The 21939-nt window shown below is 56.6% G+C and overlaps 2 protein-coding genes across 3 annotated transcripts in view; one reads left to right on the top strand and one right to left on the bottom strand.

Annotated features, from left to right (window-relative positions):
* LOC142922596 (cysteine protease ATG4B-like) overlaps nucleotides 1-2385 on the top strand; it is a 53647-nt gene extending 51262 nt beyond the window's left edge. Inside the window, exon 14 of the mRNA XM_076063415.1 lies at nucleotides 1369-2385. Within this exon, the coding sequence (XP_075919530.1) occupies nucleotides 1369-1448 (80 nt within the window). The 3' untranslated portion in view covers nucleotides 1449-2385. The remainder of the gene's footprint in view (nucleotides 1-1368) is intronic.
* Nucleotides 2369-21719, bottom strand: LOC116956799 (thymidylate kinase). Of its 2 annotated transcripts, XR_012940184.1 has the most exons (6): nucleotides 21451-21719; nucleotides 19384-19492; nucleotides 13468-13558; nucleotides 10214-10411; nucleotides 3593-3776; nucleotides 2369-3483 (listed from the first exon to the last, which is right to left on the bottom strand). XR_012940184.1 is itself a non-coding variant. In XM_032978639.2 (5 exons), exons 1-5 carry the CDS (start codon nucleotides 21581-21583, stop codon nucleotides 3666-3668), a joined length of 642 nt encoding a protein of 213 aa, XP_032834530.1. In that variant the 5' UTR covers nucleotides 21584-21719; the 3' UTR covers nucleotides 2369-3665. The 2 variants fall into 2 exon arrangements, 1 of the variants encoding a protein (XP_032834530.1); XM_032978639.2 differs by having other exon boundaries at nucleotides 2369-3776.
* Between the last annotated feature and the right edge of the window lie 220 nt (nucleotides 21720-21939).

Raw genomic sequence — 21939 nt, 5'->3', positions numbered from 1 at the left:
CCCACTCACCCAATCACACCGGGAGACACCGGGACACTCGCCCACACGCTCAGCCACACACGGAGACACTCACCCACACACGGAGACACTCACCCACACGCTCACCCACACACGGAGACACTCACCCACACGCTCACCCACACGCTCATCCACACGCTCACCCACACGCTCACCCACACGCTCACCCACACACTCACTCACACACTCCTCACACCGGGAGACACCGGGACACTCGCCCACACGCTAACCCACACACGGAGACACTCACCCACACGCTCACCCACACGCTCACCCACACGCTCACCCACACGCTCACCCACACGCTCACCCACACACTCCTCACACCGGGGCACTCACCCACACACTCACCCACTCACACCGGGAGACACAGGGACACTCGCCCACACGCTCACCCACACACGGAGACAGGGGACACTCACCCACACTCCTCACACCGGGAGACACAGGGACAATCACCCACACGCTCATCCACACACGGAGACACAGGGACACTCACCCACACTCCTCACACCGGGAGATACAATGACACTCACAATACTCACCCACACACGGAGACACTCACCCACACGCTCACCCACACACTCACCCACACACTCCTCACACCGGGAGACACAGGTACACTCACCCACACCCCTCACACCAGGAGACACAGGTACACTCAACCACACAGTCCTCACACCGGGAGACAGGTACACTCACCCACACAGTCCTCACACCGGGAGACACAGGGACAATCACCCACACGCTCACTCACCCACACGCTCACCCACACGCTCACCCACACGCTCACCTACACGCTCACCCACACATGGAGACACAGGGACACTCACCCACACTCCTCACACCGGGAGACACAATGACACTCACCATACTCACCCACACGCTCACCCACACACTCACCCACACACTCACCCACACACTCCTCACACCGGGAGACACAGGTACACTCACCCACACACTCCTCACACCAGGAGACACCGGGGCACTCACCCACACACTCACCCACACGCTCACCCACACACTCACCCACACACTCACCCACACACTCCTCACACCAGGAGACACCGGGGCACTCACCCACACACTCACCCACACACTCACCCACACACTCCTCACACACTCCTCACACCGGGAGACACAGGTACACTCACCCACACGCTCCTCACCCACACGCTCCTCACCCACATGCTCCTCACCCACATGCTCCTCACCCACACGCTCCTCACCCACACGCTCCTCACCCCCACACGCTCCTCACCCCCACACGCTCCTCACCCCCACACGCTCCTCACCCCCACACGCTCCTCACCCCCACACGCTCCTCACCCCCACCCTCACCATCTCCAGGCTTCACACAGGTGGAGCGGCCTGACGAGGTGCGCTTCTACGACTCCGACGACGACGAGTTCGAGATCCTGCAGGCGTAACCACGGCAACCGCCCAGCGCGTCGCTGCGGAAACCGCCGGGTTGCTTGGCCGCTGCACTGCCTGAGGGGGGAGGGATCCCAGATGTCGGGAGGGATCCCAGATGTCGGGAGGGATCCCAGATTCCTGTAGGGGTCTGTTTCCGGGGTTCCTACAGAGGTAAGGGGGGGCGGGGGGGGGTACCCCCAAGTTTTCCTGAGTGGCCCGTAGGGTCACTCTGAGATTCTCCCCCCCCCCCCCCCTACTCATAGGGGTCCTGGGTTCTCTTGGGGGGGGGGGGTCCCATTGGGGGTCTCCCATTGGGGGTCTCCCATTGGGGGTCTCCCGTACGGGGGGGGGGGGTCTCAGATTATGTCAGCGGTCCGAGGTTTTCCTTTGGGAGTTCCGCCGGAGTTCTGGTGACACACAGAGAGTGGGGGGCGGATCCTGCGAGGGGTCTGTCATTAGGGGGTCCCCCTCCCACCCCGCCCCCCTGGGGCCTCCGAGGGTCTGTGCACACGTGTGTACACGTGTGTGTGCGTGTGTGGACACACGCACACACACGTGTGGACACACACACACACACGCGTGTGGACACACACACACACGTGTGGACACACACACACACGCGTGTGGACACGCACGGAGACGGTGCCCCCACACACACACGTGCACAGCAAACGCACAGGCGACTCGCAAATAACGGAGCTCGCACGCAAGCGCCTGCGGGGAACTGCAGAACAAGACTCAACCTTTTAAAAATTTGCCATCTTGCCAGCAGCGTTTATTCTGTCACAAAAGGCTTGACTGCGAAAAAGAGGGGATGATGATGGGGATGCTGATGATGGTGGTGGTGGTGATGATGTCCAATCCCCCACCCCTGTAATTCTACCCCCCTCCCTCCCCCAACCACCTGTCCGCCTCCTCCCACCCCCCACCAAATAAACGAGTTGGTTTACACTACAGCCACCTTCCTCCTCATCGACCTCTTCGACGTCCTTGCTACGTCGTTGGGACGCTTTCAGCCGGACGCGATGCCGAGTCAAGGTGCCAGCTGTAGCCCTGTCAGGGCGGCGGGAGGCTGCCTGGGCGGGACCTCTCTCTGCGCATGGCTAGGCACCGCCCAGTGGCTAGGCCCCGCCCAATGGCTAGGCACCCCCCAGTGGCTAGGCCTCGCCCTATGGCTAGGCCTCACCCAATGGCTAGGCCCCGCCCAATGGCTAGGCCCCGCCCTATGGATAGGCCCCGCCCAATTGCTAGGCCCCGCCCAATTGCTAGGCCCCGCCCAATTGCTAGGCTCCGCCCAATGGCTAGGCCTCGCCCAATGGCTAGGCCCCGCCCTATGGATAGGCCCCGCCCAATTGCTAGGCCCCGCCCAATGGCTAGGCACCCCCCAGTGGCTAGGCCTCGCCCTATGGCTAGGCCCCACCCAATGGCTAGGCCCCGCCCTATGGATAGGCCCCGCCCAATTGCTAGGCCCCACCCAATGGCTAGGCACCGCCCCAGTGGCTAGGCCCCACCCAATGGCGAGGCCCCGCCCAATGGCTAGGCCCCGCCCAGTGGCTAGGCCTCGCCCAATGGCTAGGCCCCGCCCAATGGCTAGGCTCCGCCCAGTGGCTAGGCCTCGCCCAATGGCTAGGCCCCGCCCAATGGCTAGGCCCCGCCCAATGGCTAGGCCCCGCCCAATGGCTAGGCCCCGCCCTATGGCTAGGCCCCGCCCAGTGGCTAGGCCCCGCCCAATGTGCACGATGACGAGGAGAGAGCCGAAAACGCCAAACCTACAGCAGCAGGCGTCGTCAGGGTCGGTATCAAACCCACGACCTCCTGTACACCAGGCGAGGTAGTTAACATCTCCTAGCCACCGTGATGATGATGAGAGACACCGAAAACTCCATATATACAGCAGGCATCAGGGTCGAGATTGAACCCACGACCTCCTGCATACCAGGCGAAGTAGTTGACATCTCCTAGCCACCGTGATGATGCTGCTCTTGAGAAAGACACCGCAAACTACAAATATACAGCAGGCGTCGTCAGGGTCGGTATCGAACCCACGACCTCCTCCATACAGGCGAGGGAGACGACATCTCCTAGGATGATGATATAGACACCGCAAACTCCAATATACAGCAGCAGGCATCGTCAGGGTCGGGATCGAACCCACGACCTCCTGCGTACCGGGCGAGGGAGATGACATCTCGTAGCCGCCGTGCCACCGCCACTGGGCGAGGTGGTGGTGGCTATGCCCACAGGGGGAGGATGGGGTTGGTGGCCGCCTGTTGGATGGCGCGGGTGGCGAGCGGCAGGATCCTCTGGTGGACCTCGTCCGGACTGCCTGTGCCATCCACCTGCTGCAGTCGGGAGTGGCAGTGAGTGTCACAGTGAGGAGTGAGTGTCACAGTGAGTGGCACAGTGGGGGGAGTGAGTGGCAGTGAGTGGCACAGTGGCAGTGAGTGGCAGTGGGAGGAGTGGCACAGTGGGGGAGTGAGTGACACAGTGGGGGGAGTGGCACAGTGGGGGGAGTGAGTGGCACAGTGGGGGGAGTGAGTGACACAGTGGGGGGAGTGGCACAGTGGGGGGAGTGAGTGGCACAGTGGGGGGAGTGAGTGGCACAGTGGGGGGAGTGAGTGGCACAGTGGGGGGAGTGAGTGGCACAGTGGGGGGAGTGGCACAGTGGGGGGAGTGAGTGGCACAGTGGGGGGAGTGAGTGGCACAGTGGGGGGAGTGAGTGGCAGTGGGGGGAGTGAGTGGCACAGTGGGGGGAGTGAGTGTCACAGTGAGAGGAGTGAGTGGCACAGTGAGGAGTGAGTGACACAGTGAGAGGAGTGAGTGACACAGTGAGAGGAGTGAGTGACACAGTGAGAGGCGTGACACAGTGAGAGGAGTGAGTGACACAGTGAGAGGAGTGAGTGTCGCAGTGAGAGGAGTGGCACAGTGAGAGGAGTGAGTGACACAGTGGGGGGAGTGAGTGGCACAGTGAAAGGAGTGAGTGTCACAGTAAGGGAAGTGAGTGACACAGTGAGGAGTGAGTGACACAGCGAGAGGAGTGAGTGACACAGTGATGAGTGACACAGTGAGAGGAGTGAGTGACACAGTGAGAGGAGTGAGTGACACAGTGAGGAGTGAGTGACACAGTGAGAGGAGTGAGTGTCACAGTGAGAGGAGTGACACAGTGAGAGGAGTGAGTGACACAGCGAGAGGAGTGAGTGACACAGTGATGAGTGACACAGTGAGAGGAGTGAGTGTCACAGTGAGAGGAGTGAGTGACACAGTGAGAGGAGTGACACAGTGAGAGGAGTGAGTGACACAGTGAGAGGAGTGAGTGTCACAGTGAGAGGAGTGACACAGTGAGAGGAGTGAGTGACACAGTGAGAGGAGTGACACAGTGAGAGGAGTGAGTGACACAGTGAGAGGAGTGAGTGACACAGTGAGGAGTGACACAGTGAGAGGAGTGAGTGACACAGTGAGAGGAGTGAGTGACAGTGAGAGGAGTGACACAGTGAGGAGTGAGTGACACAGTGAGAGGAGTGAGTGACACAGTGAGAGGAGTGAGTGACACGGTGAGGAGTGAGTGACACAGTGAGAGGAGTGAGTGACACAGTGAGGAGTGAGTGACACAGTGAGAGGAGTGACACAGTGAGAGGAGTGAGTGACACAGTGAGAGGAGTGAGTGTCACAGTGGGAGGAGTGAGTGACACAGTGAGAGGAGTGAGTGTCACAGTGAGAGGAGTGAGTGACACAGTGAGAGGAGTGAGTGTCACAGTGAGAGGAGTGAGTGACACAGTGAGAGGAGTGAGTGACACAGTGAGAGGAGTGAGTGACACAGTGAGAGGAGTGACACAGTGAGGAGTGAGTGACAGTGAGAGGAGTGAGTGACACAGTGAGGAGTGAGTGACACAGTGAGAGGAGTGACACAGTGAGAGGAGTGAGTGACACAGTGAGAGGAGTGTCACAGTGGGAGGAGTGAGTGACACAGTGAGAGGAGTGAGTGTCACAGTGAGAGGAGTGAGTGACACAGTGAGAGGAGTGAGTGACACAGTGAGACGAGTGAGTGACACAGTGAGAGGAGTGAGTGACACAGTGAGAGGAGTGAGTGACACAGTGAGGAGTGAGTGACACAGTGAGAGGAGTGAGTGACACAGTGAGAGGAGTGAGTGACACAGTGAGAGGAGTGAGTGTCACAGTGAGAGGAGTGTCACAGTGGGGGGAGTGAGTGACACAGTGAGAGGAGTGAGTGTCACAGTGAGAGGAGTGAGTGACACAGTGAGAGGAGTGAGTGTCACAGTGAGAGGAGTGAGTGACACAGTGAGAGGAGTGAGTGACACAGTGAGAGGAGTGAGTGACACAGTGAGGAGTGAGTGACACAGTGAGAGGAGTGACACAGTGAGAGGAGTGAGTGACACAGTGAGGAGTGAGTGTCACAGTGGGAGGAGTGAGTGACACAGTGAGAGGAGTGAGTGTCACAGTGAGAGGAGTGAGTGACACAGTGAGAGGAGTGAGTGTCACAGTGAGAGGAGTGTCACAGTGGGGGGAGTGAGTGACACAGTGAGAGGAGTGAGTGTCACAGTGAGAGGAGTGAGTGACACAGTGAGAGGAGTGAGTGTCACAGTGAGAGGAGTGAGTGACACAGTGAGAGGAGTGAGTGACACAGTGAGAGGAGTGAGTGACAGTGAGAGGAGTGAGTGACACAGTGAGAGGAGTGAGTGACAGTGAAAGGAGTGACACAGTGAGGAGTGAGTGACACAGTGAGAGGAGTGAGTGACACAGTGAGAGGAGTGAGTGACACAGTGAGGAGTGAGTGACACAGTGAGAGGAGTGAGTGACACAGTGAGCAGTGAGTGACACAGTGAGAGGAGTGACACAGTGAGAGGAGTGAGTGACACAGTGAGGAGTGAGTGTCACAGTGGGAGGAGTGAGTGACACAGTGAGAGGAGTGAGTGACACAGTGAGAGGAGTGAGTGACACAGTGAGAGGAGTGAGTGACACAGTGAGAGGAGTGAGTGACACAGTGAGAGGAGTGAGTGACACAGTGAGAGGAGTGACACAGTGAGAGGAGTGACACAGTGAGGAGTGAGTGTCACAGTGGGAGGAGTGAGTGACACAGTGAGAGGAGTGAGTGACACAGTGAGAGGAGTGACACAGTGAGAGGAGTGAGTGACACAGTGAGAGGAGTGAGTGACACAGTGAGGAGTGACACAGTGAGAGGAGTGAGTGACACAGTGAGAGGAGTGAGTGACAGTGAGAGGAGTGACACAGTGAGGAGTGAGTGACACAGTGAGAGGAGTGAGTGACACAGTGAGAGGAGTGAGTGACACAGTGAGGAGTGAGTGACACAGTGAGAGGAGTGACACAGTGAGGAGTGAGTGACACAGTGAGAGGAGTGACACAGTGAGAGGAGTGAGTGACACAGTGAGAGGAGTGAGTGTCACAGTGAGAGGAGTGAGTGACACAGTGAGAGGAGTGAGTGACACAGTGAGAGAAGTGAGTGACACAGTGAGAGGAGTGAGTGACACAGTGAGGAGTGAGTGACACAGTGAGAGGAGTGAGTGACACAGTGAGAGGAGTGAGTGACACAGTGAGAGGAGTGTCACAGTGGGGGGAGTGAGTGACACAGTGAGAGGAGTGAGTGTCACAGTGAGAGGAGTGAGTGACACAGTGAGAGGAGTGAGTGACACAGTGAGAGGAGTGAGTGACACAGTGAGAGGAGTGTCACAGTGGGGGGAGTGAGTGACACAGTGAGAGGAGTGAGTGTCACAGTGAGAGGAGTGAGTGACACAGTGAGAGGAGTGAGTGTCACAGTGAGAGGAGTGAGTGACACAGTGAGAGGAGTGAGTGACACAGTGAGAGGAGTGAGTGACACAGTGAGAGCAGTGAGTGTCACAGTGAGAGGAGTGAGTGACACAGTGGAGGAGTGACACAGTGAGGAGTGAGTGACACAGTGAGAGGAGTGAGTGACACAGTGAGGAGTGAGTGACACAGTGAGAGGAGTGAGTGACACAGTGAGGAGTGAGTGACACAGTGAGAGGAGTGACACAGTGAGAGGAGTGAGTGACACAGTGAGAGGAGTGAGTGACACAGTGAGGAGTGAGTGACACAGTGAGAGGAGTGAGTGACACAGTGAGGAGTGAGTGACACAGTGAGAGGAGTGACACAGTGAGAGGAGTGAGTGACACAGTGAGGAGTGAGTGTCACAGTGGGAGGAGTGAGTGACACAGTGAGAGGAGTGAGTGTCACAGTGAGAGGAGTGAGTGACACAGTGAGAGGAGTGAGTGACACAGTGAGAGGAGTGAGTGACACAGTGAGAGGAGTGAGTGACACAGCGAGAGGAGTGAGTGACACAGTGAGAGGAGTGAGTGACACAGTGAGGAGTGAGTGACACAGTGAGAGGAGTGAGTGACACAGTGAGAGGAGTGAGTGTCACAGTGAGAGGAGTGAGTGTCACAGTGAGAGGAGTGAGTGACACAGTGAGAGGAGTGAGTGACACAGTGAGAGGAGTGAGTGTCACAGTGAGAGGAGTGAGTGACACAGTGAGAGGAGTGAGTGACAGTGAGAGGAGTGACACAGTGAGAGGAGTGAGCGACACAGTGGGAGGAGTGAGTGACACAGTGGGGGGAGTGAGTGACACAGTGAGAGGAGTGAGTGACACAGTGAGAGGAGTGAGTGACACAGTGAGAGGAGTGAGTGACAGTGAGAGGAGTGACACAGTGAGGAGTGAGTGACACAGTGAGAGGAGTGAGTGACACAGTGAGAGGAGTGAGTGACACAGTGAGAGGAGTGAGTGACACAGTGAGAGGAGTGAGTGACACAGTGAGAGGAGTGAGTGACACAGTGAGAGGAGTGAGTGACACAGTGAGAGGAGTGAGTGACAGTGAGAGGAGTGACACAGTGAGGAGTGAGTGACACAGTGAGAGGAGTGAGTGACACAGTGAGAGGAGTGAGTGACACAGTGAGAGGAGTGAGTGACACAGTGAGAGGAGTGAGTGACACAGTGAGAGGAGTGAGTGACACAGTGAGAGGAGTGAGTGACACAGTGAGAGGAGTGAGTGACACAGTGAGGAGTGACACAGTGAGGAGTGAGTGACACAGTGAGAGGAGTGAGTGACACAGTGAGAGGAGTGAGTGACACAGTGAGAGGAGTGAGTGACACAGTGAGAGGAGTGAGTGACACAGTGAGAGGAGTGAGTGACACAGTGAGAGAGTGACACAGTGAGAGGAGTGAGTGACACAGTGAGAGGAGTGAGTGACACAGTGAGAGAGTGACACAGTGAGAGGAGTGACACAGTGGGGGGAGTAAGTGACACAGTGAGGAGTGAGTGACAGTGAGAGGAGTGAGTGACAGCGAGGAGTGAGTGACACCGTGAGAGGAGTGAGTGTCACAGTGAGAGGAGTGAGTGTCACAGTGAGAGGAGTGAGTGACACCGTGAGAGGAGTGAGTGTCACAGTGAGAGGAGTGAGTGACACCGTGAGAGGAGTGAGTGACACCGTGAGAGGAGTGAGTGACACAGTGAGAGGAGTGAGTGACACCGTGAGAGGAGTGAGTGACACCGTGAGAGGAGTGAGTGACACAGTGAGAGGAGTGAGTGTCACAGTGAGAGTGACACAGTGAGAGGAGTGAGTGACACCGTGAGAGGAGTGAGTGACACCGTGAGAGGAGTGAGTGACACCGTGAGAGGAGTGAGTGTCACAGTGAGAGTGACACAGTGAGAGGAGTGACACAGTGAGAGGAGTGAGTGACACCGTGAGAGGAGTGAGTGTCACAGTGAGAGTGACACAGTGAGAGGAGTGAGTGACACCGTGAGAGGAGTGAGTGACACCGTGAGAGGAGTGAGTGACACCGTGAGAGGAGTGAGTGACACCGTGAGAGGAGTGAGTGACACCGTGAGAGGAGTGAGTGACACAGTGAGAGGAGTGAGTGACACAGTGAGGAGTGAGTGACACAGTGAGAGGAGTGAGTGTCACAGTGAGAGTGACACAGTGAGAGGAGTGACACAGTGAGAGGAGTGAGTGACACCGTGAGAGGAGTGAGTGTCACAGTGAGAGTGACACAGTGAGAGGAGTGAGTGACACCGTGAGAGGAGTGAGTGACACCGTGAGAGGAGTGAGTGACACCGTGAGAGGAGTGAGTGACACCGTGAGAGGAGTGAGTGACACCGTGAGAGGAGTGAGTGACACAGTGAGAGGAGTGAGTGACACAGTGAGGAGTGAGTGACACAGTGAGAGGAGTGAGTGTCACAGTGAGAGTGACACAGTGAGAGAGTGACACAATCTGAGTGATGCGCAGGGAGCGTGACACAAGGAGGGCCCCCCCCCCGCCATGTGCGTGGTGGTGGTGGTGATGGTGGTGGTGGTGGTGGTGATGGTGGTGGTGATGGTGGTGGTGATGGTGGTGGTGATGGTGGTGGTGATGGTGGTGATGGTGGTGATGGTGGTGATGGTGGTGGTGGTGGTGATGGTGATGGTGGTGGTGATGGTGGTGGTGGTGATGGTGGTGGTAGTGATGGTGGTGATGGTGGTGATGGTGGTGATGGTGGTAGTGGTGGTGATGGTGGTGGGGGTGATGGTGGTGATGGTGGTGGTGGTGATGGTGGTGGTGATGGTGGTGATGGTGGTGGTGGTGATGGTGGTGATGGTGGTGATGGTGGTGGTGGTGATGGTGGTAGTGATGGTGGTGATGATGGTGATGGTGGTGATGATGATGGTGGTGGTGGTGGTGATGGTGGTGGTGGTGATGGTGGTGATGGTGGTGATGATGGTGGTGGTGGTGGTAGTGGTGGTGGTGGTGCCTCACCTCCCAGGTGAGCGTGGGGTCACGTGCCAGCTCGTCGTACCGCTGCAGCACGCGCTGCTGGAAGGCCGCGTGCTCGTAGCGCTCGTCGCCGTAGCGACCGCGCTGCTGGGCGTGGGCCGGGGGCACGGACAGGAAGAGGACCAGGTCCGGGCGCGGGAGGCCCACGTCCGGGTGGCGGCACCACTCGGGGTCAAACCCCTAAACGCACGCAATCAAACGCACGCAATCAAACGCACGCAATCAAACGCACAATCAAACGCGCAATCAAACGCGCAATCAAACGCACACAATCAAACGCACGCAATCAAACGCACGCAATCAAACGCACAATCAAACGCGCAATCAAACGCGCAATCAAACGCGCAATCAAACGCACGCAATCAAACGCACGCAATCAAACGCACGCAATCAAACGCACAATCAAACGCGCAATCAAACGCGCAATCAAACGCACACAATCAAACGCACGCAATCAAACGCACGCAATCAAACGCACAATCAAACGCGCAATCAAACGCGCAATCAAACGCGCAATCAAACGCACGCAATCAAACGCACGCAATCAAACGCACGCAATCAAACGCGCAATCAAACGCGCAATCAAACGCACACAATCAAACGCACGCAATCAAACGCGCAATCAAACGCACGCAATCAAACGCGCAATCAAACGCACGCAATCAAACACACAATCAAACGCACGCAATCAAACGCACGCAATCAAACGCACAATCAAACGCGCAATCAAACGCACGCAATCAAACGCGCAATCAAACGCACGCAATCAAACGCACAATCAAACGCGCAATCAAACGCACACAATCAAATGCACAATCAAACGCGCAATCAAACGCACGCAATCAAACGCACAATCAAACGCGCAATCAAACGCACACAATCAAATGCGCGATCAAACGCACACAACAACAGCAAGTCGCCATTCGCCACTAAGTGGCGGCGACGTCACCGCGGCGCCTGTGCCAAGCTAGGTGCACCGCTTTGAGGGCCGCCACGTGAAGTGTCGAAGGCTCTCGCTGCTGGCAGGAGGTCACGGGGACAGACCCAGCAGGTGCCATGAGGTTGACCGACTGAGATGACTACTGGCAGATGCACTACCAGCTGTGCCCCTTACTGTGCCAGGCTAGGTGCACGAGGTCACGGGGACAGACCCAGCAGGTGCTATGGGTTGACCGACTGAGATGAGTGGCAGATGCACCACCAGCTGTACCCCCTACTGTGCCAGGCTAGGTGCACGAGGTCACGGGGACAGACCCAGCAGGTGCCATGAGGTTGACCGACTGAGATGACTACTGGCAGATGCACCACCAGCTGTACCCCCTACTGTGCCAGGCTAGGTGCACGAGGTCACGGGGACAGACCCAGCAGGTGCCATGAGGTTGACCTACTGAGATGACTACTGGCAGATGCACCACCAGCTGTACCCCCTAATGTGCCAGGCTAGGTGCACGAGGTCACGGGGACAGACCCAGCAGGTGCCATGAGGTTGACCGACTGAGATGACTACTGGCAGATGCACCACCAGCTGTACCCCCTACTGTGCCAGGCTAGGTGCACGAGGTCACGGGGACAGACCCAGCAGGTGCCATGAGGTTGACCGACTGAGATGACTACTGGCAGATGCACCACCTGTGCCCCCTACTGTGCCAGGCTAGGTGCACGAGGTCACGGGGACAGACCCAGCAGGTGCCATGAGGTTGACTGACTGAGATTACTACTGGCAGATGCACCACCACCTGTACCCCCTACTGTGCCAGGCTAGGTGCACGAGGTCATGGGGACAGACCCAGCAGGTGCTATGGGTTGACCGACTGAGATGAGTGGCCTATGCACCAGCTGTGCCCCCTACTGTGCCAGGCTAGGTGCACGAGGTCACGGGGACAGACCCAGCAGGTGCCATGAGGTTGACTGACTGAGATGACTACTGGCAGATGCACCACTTGTGCCCCCTACTGTGCCAGGCTAGGTGCACGAGGTCACGGGGACAGACCCAGCAGGTGCCATGAGGTTGACTGAGATGACTACTGGCAGATGCACTACCAGCTGTACCCCCTACTGTGCCAGGCTAGGTGCACGAGGTCACGGGGACAGACCCAGCAGGTGCCATGAGGTTGACCGACTGAGATGACTACTGGCAGATGCACCACCAGCTGTACCCCCTACTGTGCCAGGCTAGGTGCACGAGGTCACGGGGACAGACCCAGCAGGTGCCATGAGGTTGACCGACTGAGATGACTACTGGCAGATGCACCACCAGCTGTACCCCCTACTGTGCCAGGCTAGGTGCACGAGGTCACGGGGACAGACCCAGCAGGTGCCATGAGGTTGACCGACTGAGATGACTACTGGCAGATGCACCACCACCTGTACCCCCTACTGTGCCAGGCTAGGTGCACGAGGTCATGGGGACAGACCCAGCAGGTGCTATGGGTTGATCGACTGAGATGAGTGGCCTATGTACCAGCTGTGCCCCCTACTGTGCCAGGCTAGGTGCACGAGGTCACGGGGACAGACCCAGCAGGTGCCATGAGGTTGACCGACTCAGATGACTACTGGCAGATGCACCACCAGCTGTACCCCCTACTGTGCCAGGCTAGGTGCACGAGGTCACGGGGACAGACCCAGCAGGTGCCATGAGGTTGACCGACTGAGATGACTACTGGCAGATGCACCACCAGCTGTACCCCCTCCTGTGCCAGGCTAGGTGCAGGAAGTCACGGGTTGACCGACTGACACTACTGGCAGATGCACCACCAGCTGTTACCCCCCCCCCTCACTGTGCCAACTCGCTGCGTTTTATCCGCTCCGCTCGCTCCGCTCCCCGTTGCGAGCGTCGCTCCTCCGCCCTCCGATGCTGCCGGGAGGGAGCCTCCCAGCTGCCCAGTAGCGTCAGCGTCCTTCACTAGCCTCCTCCATGGCGCGCATACAACAACAACACCACCAACAACAACAACAACAAGCGCCATTCGCCACTAAGTGGCGGTGACGTCACCACGACGCTTGTGCCAGGCCACGTGCACCCTGAGGCTACCACGTCAAGCGTCGAACGCCCGCTGGCAGGGGGTCCACGGGGGCAGACCCAGCAGGTGCCACGGGTCGACTGACCGAGATGACTACTGGCTGATCTATGCGGCGCGCACACACGCACACACTCACACACGCACACACACGCGTGTACACTCCGCCCACGGACGCGTGTGTGCGTGTGTGCACGTGTACCAGCGCCGGGCGCGTACCGGCTTGGCGGCTGTGAAGGCGACCCCGGAGAACGCGTACCGATCCACCACCAGCGTCACCCCCGCCTGCAGCCTCTCCCGAATCAGGGAGCTGGGGCGGAAGGGCACGAGAGATACGCAGGCATATCACACGGACGCGCGCAAGATACGCAGACTCGCGCACAGATGTACATGGACGCGCACGCACATACACGGGAGATGCACGCAGCAGCAGCAACAACAACCGCCCTTCGCCACCAGGTGGCGGTGGCGTCAGCACGGCGCTCGTGCCAGGCTAGGTGCACGTTGAGGCCACGTGAAAGCGTCGCAACGCCCGCTGGCAGGGGGGGCAGACCCAGGTGGCACGGGTCGACTGACCGAGACGACTGGCCGACGCACCACCTGTGGACCCCTACTGTGCCAACTTGAGATGCACAGGCATTTATAGACGGCACGCAAATATGCAGACACACACAGAGATGTACATGAACACACGCACGCAGATACGTAGACACAAGCAGAGATGTACATAGACGCACACAGATTACATACACAGATACACAGGCATATATAGACACGCACGCACGCAGATACGTAGACACACAGATGTACAGACACACACACAGATTACATACACAGATACACAGGCATATATAGACACGCACGCACGCACATACGTAGACACACAGACACACACACAGATTACACAGATACACAGGCATATATAGACACGCACGCACACAGATACGTAGACACGGAGATGTACAGACACACACACAGATTACATACACAGATACACAGGCATATATAGCCACGCACACACGCAGATACGTAGACACAAGCAGAGATGTACATAGACACACACAGATTACATACACAGATACACAGGCATATATAGACACGCACACAGATACGTAGACACATGTACAGGCACAAAGATACCCCGTGTAGCCTGAACAGACTGTAGGGGCAAGTGCCGAGCACCTATGAAGGCCGGCACGGCACACGAGGGGGTGGGTGGCCAACACCACGCCCGGCCGCCTTTGTCTCCCTAGTGACGATGTTTACACATCGCACCAGCTACTCATTTGAGGCCGAGTCGACCTAGAGGAGGCCCGGGACCGGTTCAGACAATCGTCACTGGTGCTGGCCGTGAGCGGGAATCGGACTCGGTGTGTATCTGTGTGTGTGAGTAGCGCTAAACACTACACTACACACACAGATACACACGCGTCTCTGTGTGTGGTGTAGCGCTAAACACTACACTACACACGCAGATACACACTTGTCTCTGTGTGTGTAGTGTAGCGCTAAACACTACACTACACACACAGATACACACGTGTCTCTGTGTCTCCGTGTAGCGCTAAACACTACACTACACACGCAGATACACACGTGTCTCTGTGTCTCCGTGTAGTGCTAAACGCTACACACACAGATACACACGTGTCTCTGTGTCTCCGTGTAGCGCTAAACGCTACACACACAGATACACACGTGTCTCTGTGTCTCCGTGTAGCGCTAAACGCTAAACGCTACACACACAGATACACACGTGTCTCTGTGTCTCCGTGTAGCGCTAAACACTACACTACACACGCAGATACACACGTGTCTCTGTGTCTCCGTGTAGCGCTAAACGCTACACACACAGATACACACGTGTCTCTGTGTCTCCGTGTAGCACTAAACACCACACACACAGATACACACGTGTCTCTGTGTCTCCGTGTAGCGCTAAACACTACACTACACACACAGATACACACGTGTCTCTGTGTGTGTAGTGTAGCGCTAAACGCTACACTACACACGCAGATACACACGTGTCTCTGTGTAGCGCTAAACACTACACTACACACACAGATACACACGTGTCTCTGTGTCTCCGTGTAGCGCTAAACACTACACCACACACACAGATACACACGTGTCTCTGTGTCTCCGTGTAGCGCGGGGAGCGGTAGTGCAACGAGCGGTAAAGAGCTCTGCGCTACGAACCCGGCGACCCGGGTTCGATTCCCGCTCACGGCCACCGACACCGGTGACGACTATCTGAACCGGTCCCGGGCCTCCCCTAGGTCGACTCAGCCTCGAGTGAGTAGATGGTGTCGCGGTGTTGGTGTAGTTAAACATCGCCACTGGGGGAGACAAAGGCGGCCGGGCGTGGTTCTGGTGGCCACCCACCCCCTCGTGTGCCACAGTGCCGGCAGCCTTCATAGCTGCTGCTACTCGCTACTAACAGCACTTGCCCCGGCAGTCTTTTAAGGATATACGGGGGATCTTTGTCCCCACGTCTCCATATATCCCCTGTGGGACCCTATGTTCCCCTGTGTCTCCACGAGTACTCTCCCCCCACCCGGGTTCCTGTGTGTGTTTCCACATCTCCTCCATGTGCAGTGATCTTAACGGAGGCACACACTTTGACTTGGGAGGCAATGCGTTTATTACACATCCCCAACAGAGCTAACTACATCAACGTATACACACACACACTAACTAGACCCCAACAGGGTAACAACATGAGAATAGGTTTTCCCCTTTTTTCTGGCAACAACAAAACAGGCTGTGTTAAGATGTTAAAACACCAAACTGAAACCTTTTACAAGGAATCATGTAACTGCATTAACCGCAATACTTGTGGTCAGAATGCAAACCAAAAAAAAACGTACTCTGATAATATGATGCATTGTCTTTGAAACTGATTGGTCCACACCAGAGACAGCTTTCTTTTGAGCCTCGTCTCAAAACGGTGTTAGACCAGAGGACGCCAAAAGGCGTAACAACAACAACAACTCCTAGGCCTAACGGGGCGACTACATAACCGGGTCAGTCAGCATCATGCTGGCTGACCCACGTTGCCGAGCGAAGACCGAAGGTCGGAGAGACGTAGCGCCGAGCGTTGATTCCAGAGAGACAGCCAAGAACGCTCTTGGGACCGCCCATTTATGCTCCCGAGCGTGGCCTCGCTCCGCCCTCGGCCACGCCCCCTTCTGGGTCTTTCCAGAAGGGGGCGTGGTCTCGCTCCGCCCTCGGCCACGCCCCCTTCTGGATCTTCCCAGAAGGGGGCAGGGCCTCGCTCCGCCCTCGGCCACGCCCCCTTCTGGATCTTCCCAGAAGGGGGCATGGTCTCGCTCCGCCCCTTGGCCACGCCCCCTTCTGGATCTTTCCAGAAGGATCTGGAGCCAGTATCACGTGTCCCTCAAGCCCCCCCCCCCCCCCTTTTGGGCCCCCTTTCCACCCCGTGCCGGTCACGTGCCCTCTCGGGTTCAGGCAGACGGTCACGTCCTCACGTGCCCCTCTCTCTGCCCGTCAACGGGACCCATGCAAAGTATTATTCTGCATTTTGGTTTTAGCGTGCTGATCTTAAATGTGCATTGAAAAATGTGATACTCCCGACTGATGCTCCTGCTGTTGTTTGTGGAGTGACTCATGCAGCCAGCTGTGGCTCTAGGGTTTGGTGTTACGTGTTATTTATGTAGTTTACTGTAAAAAAATTCATTCACAGTTCCAAAGTTACATTGCATTTATGGCTTTATTTTGGTGATTTCTAAAAGTGTTTTGGTTTGGCCATGTTTTTGTTTATTGTAGTACGGAGTTAGACTGATGGCCTTAATCTAAGTTTTCTTGTTGTTGTGTTTTGACTTGCATCCCACTGGGATTTTTGCACACAGCGTTGGTGTACGGTGCTATTTCAGGAATAGTTTGATGTTTTTTCCTGGATTTTCTGTTTGCACATGCACACAAAGTCCCTTTAAGATGTTTTTCTTGTTCACGTTTTTGTTTGTTGCGGTTGCACCCGATTCAAGAGCCGAATGGCTCACACAGGGCTCTACCAAAATAAATGAAACTATGAACTAACTATGAAACTATGCCCTCTAGGACCCCGTTTCCCTGCCGTACCTACGCCGGCGCCAGAGAGGGGCACAAGACGCACAGTTACCGGCTTGTGAGCGTAGATGGCGCACACGCCATAGGGAATCTACTGCTGTCTCCACGCATACTCTTTGGTTCTTTCGGTAAAGTCACGTAGGCAAGGCCCCCAAGCGGCTGCTGCGTGGCTCCTTTTTCAGACAGCGACCCTGGCGGTCACAAATGATGGCGCGCGCGAAATGGCGGCTTGTGATCGTCGTCATCGTCACCACGTGGACATTTATAGCAGCGGCGGCAGCAGCCAAATGCGTGGTGTTGATTCTAAACGGGGAGGGAAACGCCGGAGGACCCGAAGAATAATCCACGCGACCACGGGGAGAGAGAGAGACGCAGACTCCAAATATACAGCAGGTGTCAGGGGTCGGGATCGAACCCACGACCTCCTGTACACCAGGCGAGGTAGTTAACATCTCCTAGCCACCGTGATGATGATGATGAGAGAGACAAGCAAACTCCACCTACACAGCAGGTGTCAGGGTCGGGATCGAATCCACGACCTCCTGCATACCAGGTGAGGTCGTTAACATCTCCTAGCCACCGTGATGATGATGAGAGAGACAAGCAAACTCCACCTACACAGCAGGTGTCAGGGTCGGGATCGAATCCACGACCTCCTGCATACCAGGCGAGGTAGTTAACATCTCCTAGCCACCGTGATGATGGTGATGAGAGAGCGATGCAGACTCCAAATATACAGCAGGCATCAGGGTCAGGATGGAACCCACGACCTCCTGTATACCAGGCGAGGTAGTCAACATCTCCTAGCCACCGTGATGATGAGAGAGCGATGCAGACTCCAAATATACAGCAGCAGGCATCGTCAGGGGTCGGAATTTAACCCACGACCTCCTGTATACCAGGCGAGGTAGTTAGCATCTAGCCACCGTGATGCTGATGAGAGACAGAGACGCAAACTCTAAATATACAGCAGGCGTCGGGATCAGGTTCGAATCCACGACCTCCTGTACACCAGGCGAGGTAGTTAACATCTCCTAGCTACCATGATGATGATAGAGACATGCAAACTCCAAATATACAGCAGGCGTCAGGGTCAGGATCGAATCCACGACCTCCTGCATGCCAGGCGAGGTCGTTAACATCTCCTCGCCACCATGATGATGATGATAAAGACACGCAAACTCAAAATATACAGCAGGCGTCAGGGTCGGGATCGAACCCATAACTTCCTCCATACCAGGCGAGGTAGTTAACATCTCCTAGCCACCATGATGATGATGAGAGAGAGACAAGCAAACGCCAAATATACAACCAGGCGTCAGGGGTCGGGATCGAACCCACGACCTCCTCCATACCAGGCGAGGTAATTAACATCTCCTTGCCACCATGATGATGATGATGAGAGAGACACGCAAACTCCAAATGTACAGCAGGCATCGTCAGGGTCAGGATCGAATCCACGACCTCCTGTACACCAGGCGAGGTAGTTAACATCTCCTAGCCACCATGATGATGATGAGAAAGACACGCAAACTCCAAATATACAGCAGGCGTCAGGGTCGGGATCGAACCCATAACTTCCTCCATACCAGGCGAGGTAGTTAACATCTCCTAGCCACTATGATGATGATGAGAGAGAGAGACATGCAAACGCCAAATATACAACCAGGCGTCAGGGGTCGGGATCGAACCCACGACCTCCTCCATACCAGGCGAGGTCGTTAACATCTCCTAGCCACCATGATGATGATGAGAGAGACATACAAACGCCAAATATACAACCAGGCATCAGGGGTCGGGATCGAACCCACGACCTCCTCCATACCAGGCGAGGTAATTAACATCTCCTAGCCACCACGGTGGCGATGTCTCCATGTCTCACCTTTGCGTCACCCCGTGTCCTTGCTTGTCCCGTCCACCCTTCGTGTCTTCCCGTGTGCTCACCGTGCGTGTGTGCGCGCGTACGTGCATGTGCTCATACATGCGTGTGCATGTGCTCATACGTGCGTGTGCATGCGTACATGCGTGCGTGCGCGTGCGTACGCTCGCTCCCATCGGTTGGCGGAGAAGAGGAGGTGGACAACGTGATCATCCAACTCCACGTTGCGCTGCAGGTACGAGCTCACCAGCTGGCCTATGTGCGTTGTGCGGTCTGCGGCAGACACACACACACAAGAGTTCCACGCGACACAGGCACTAGAGCTAAACTATCTTTCTTTTAAACAGTTTTTTTTATTTTATTTTACCAGGTAAGCCCCACCGAGCTATAATCACAGCTCATAGAAGTGGCCTAATCACGTGGAAATGTATAGCAACAGGCAAATGCTCTAAACGCGTGGTGACGTTGATTCTAAATGTGGAGGGGAAAAACCGGGGGACCCGGAGAGAAAAATCCACGCGACCACGGGGAGAGAGAGAGAGACGCAGACTCCACATATACAGCAGCAGGCATCGTCAGGGTCGGGATCGAACCCACAACCTCCTGCGTAGTACGCGAGGTAATCAACATCTCCTAGCCACCGTGATGATGATGATGAGAGAGAGACGCAGACTCCTAATATACAGCAGCAGGCGTCGTCAGGGTCGGTATCGAACCCACGACCTCCTGCGTACGAGGCGAGGTAGTTAACATCTAGCGATCACGGCAAGATGTGCCAGGGGGGGATTGATGATTACTGTGTGGGTCTAGCCTAGGGGCACCCCCAGTGGCAGCTGTCCCTGTGCATCAGTCTGTCAGTAGTAGGGGGTGGTGGTGATTGACTGCTGTGTGGGTCTAGCCTAGGGGCACCCCCAGTGGCAGCTGTCCCTGTGCATCAGTCTGCTGTCAGTAGTAGGGGTGGTGATGATTGCTGCTGTGAGGGTCTAGCCTAGGGGCACCCCCAGTGGCAACTGTCCCTGTGCATCAGTCTGTCAGTAGTAGGGGTGGTGATGATTGACTGCTGTGTGGGTCTAGCCTAGGGGCACCCCAGTGGCAGCTGTCCCTGTGCATCAGTCTGCCAGTAGTAGGGGTGGTGATGATTGACTGCTGTGTGGGTCTAGCCTAGGGGCACCCCAGTGGCAGCTGTCCCTGTGCATCAGTCTGCCAGTAGTAGGGGTGGTGATGATTGACTGCTGTGTGGGTCTAGCCTAGGGGCACCCCAGTGGCAGCTGTCCCTGTGCATCAGTCTGCCAGTAGTAGGGGGTGGTGATGGCTGCTCTGTGAAGTGGCGGTGACGTCACCACGGCGCTCGTGCCAGGCTAGGTGCACCTTGGGGTCGTCACGTTTAGGGTGTAAGGCTCTCGCTTCCTGCTGTGCCAGCCTAGGTGCACGAGGTCACGGGACAGACCCAGCAGGTGCCATGGGTTGACTGCTGTGCCAGGCTAGGTGCAGGAGGTCACGGGACATACACAGCAGGTGCCATGGGTTGACTGCTGTGCCAGGCTAGGTGCAGGAGGTCACGGGACAGACCCAGCAGGTGCCATGGGTTGACTGCTGTGCCAGGCTAGGTGCAGGAGGTCACGGGACAGACCCAGCAGGTGCCATGGGTTGACTGCTGTGCCAGGCTAGGTGCAGGAGGTCATTGGGGTCAGTGCCAGGTGCCATGGGTTGACTGCTGTGCCAGGCTAGGTGCATGTCACGGGACAGAACCAGGTGCCATGGGTTGCCTGAGATGCCTGGCAGATGCACCACCTGTACCCCCCACTGTGCCAGGCTAGGTGCACCAGCTATGCCCCCGACTGTGTAAACTCGTTTGCTACAAACCACACGCGGGTGAGTGTACACCCTGCGTCTCTCACCTCCTCACCTTTAACCTCACCCCGTGTCTACCTCACCCCGTGTCTACCTCACCCTTAACCTCACCCCGTGTCTACCTCACCCTCACCTTTAACCTCACCCCGTGTCTACCTCACCCTCACCTCCTCACCTTTAACCTCACCCCCTGTCTACCTCACCCTCACCTCCTCACCTTTAACCTCACCCCGTGTCTACCTCACCCTCACCTCCTCACCTTTAACCTCACCCCCTGTCTACATCACCCTCACCTTTAACCTCACCCCGTGTCTACCTCACCCTCACCTCCTCACCTTTAACCTCACCCCGTGTCTACCTCACCCTCACCACCTCCTCACCTGGGAACGCCATGCCCTGTGCGCTCACCCCGGCGCGTGTGAGGAGGTGGTCGACGAGGAGGGCGGCCTGGGTCGATTTCCCGGCTCGGTCCGCGCCCTCCAACACCAGCAGGGCGCCTCTTCGTAGACTCATCCTTCACCTCGTCACAGGGGCGACGAGGTGTGGTGGACAAGGTGTGGTGTACGATGTGGTTTACAAGGTGGTGGATAAGGTGGACGAGGTTGTGGTGGTGGATAAGGTGGTGGACGAGGTGGTGGTGGATAAGGTGGACGAGGTGGTGGTGATGAGGTGGTGGATGAGGTGGTGGGTGAGGTGGTGGACGAGGTGGTGGTGTATGAGGTGGTGGGTGAGGTGGTGGTGGATGAGGTGATGGGTGAGGTGGTCGACGAGGTGGTGCTGGATGAGGTGGTGGACGAGGTGATAGTGGATGAGGTGATGGTGGACGAGGTGGTGCTGGATGAGGTGGTGTGTGAGATGGTGGACGAGGT

This window comes from Petromyzon marinus, unplaced genomic scaffold (assembly GCF_048934315.1).
Source record: "Petromyzon marinus isolate PM22_M1 ecotype Great Lakes invasive population unplaced genomic scaffold, UKy_Petmar_22M1.pri1.0 PM_Scaffold_113, whole genome shotgun sequence".
NCBI lineage: Eukaryota > Metazoa > Chordata > Hyperoartia > Petromyzontiformes > Petromyzontidae > Petromyzon > Petromyzon marinus.
This window is presented reverse-complemented; position numbering and strand designations above follow the sequence as displayed.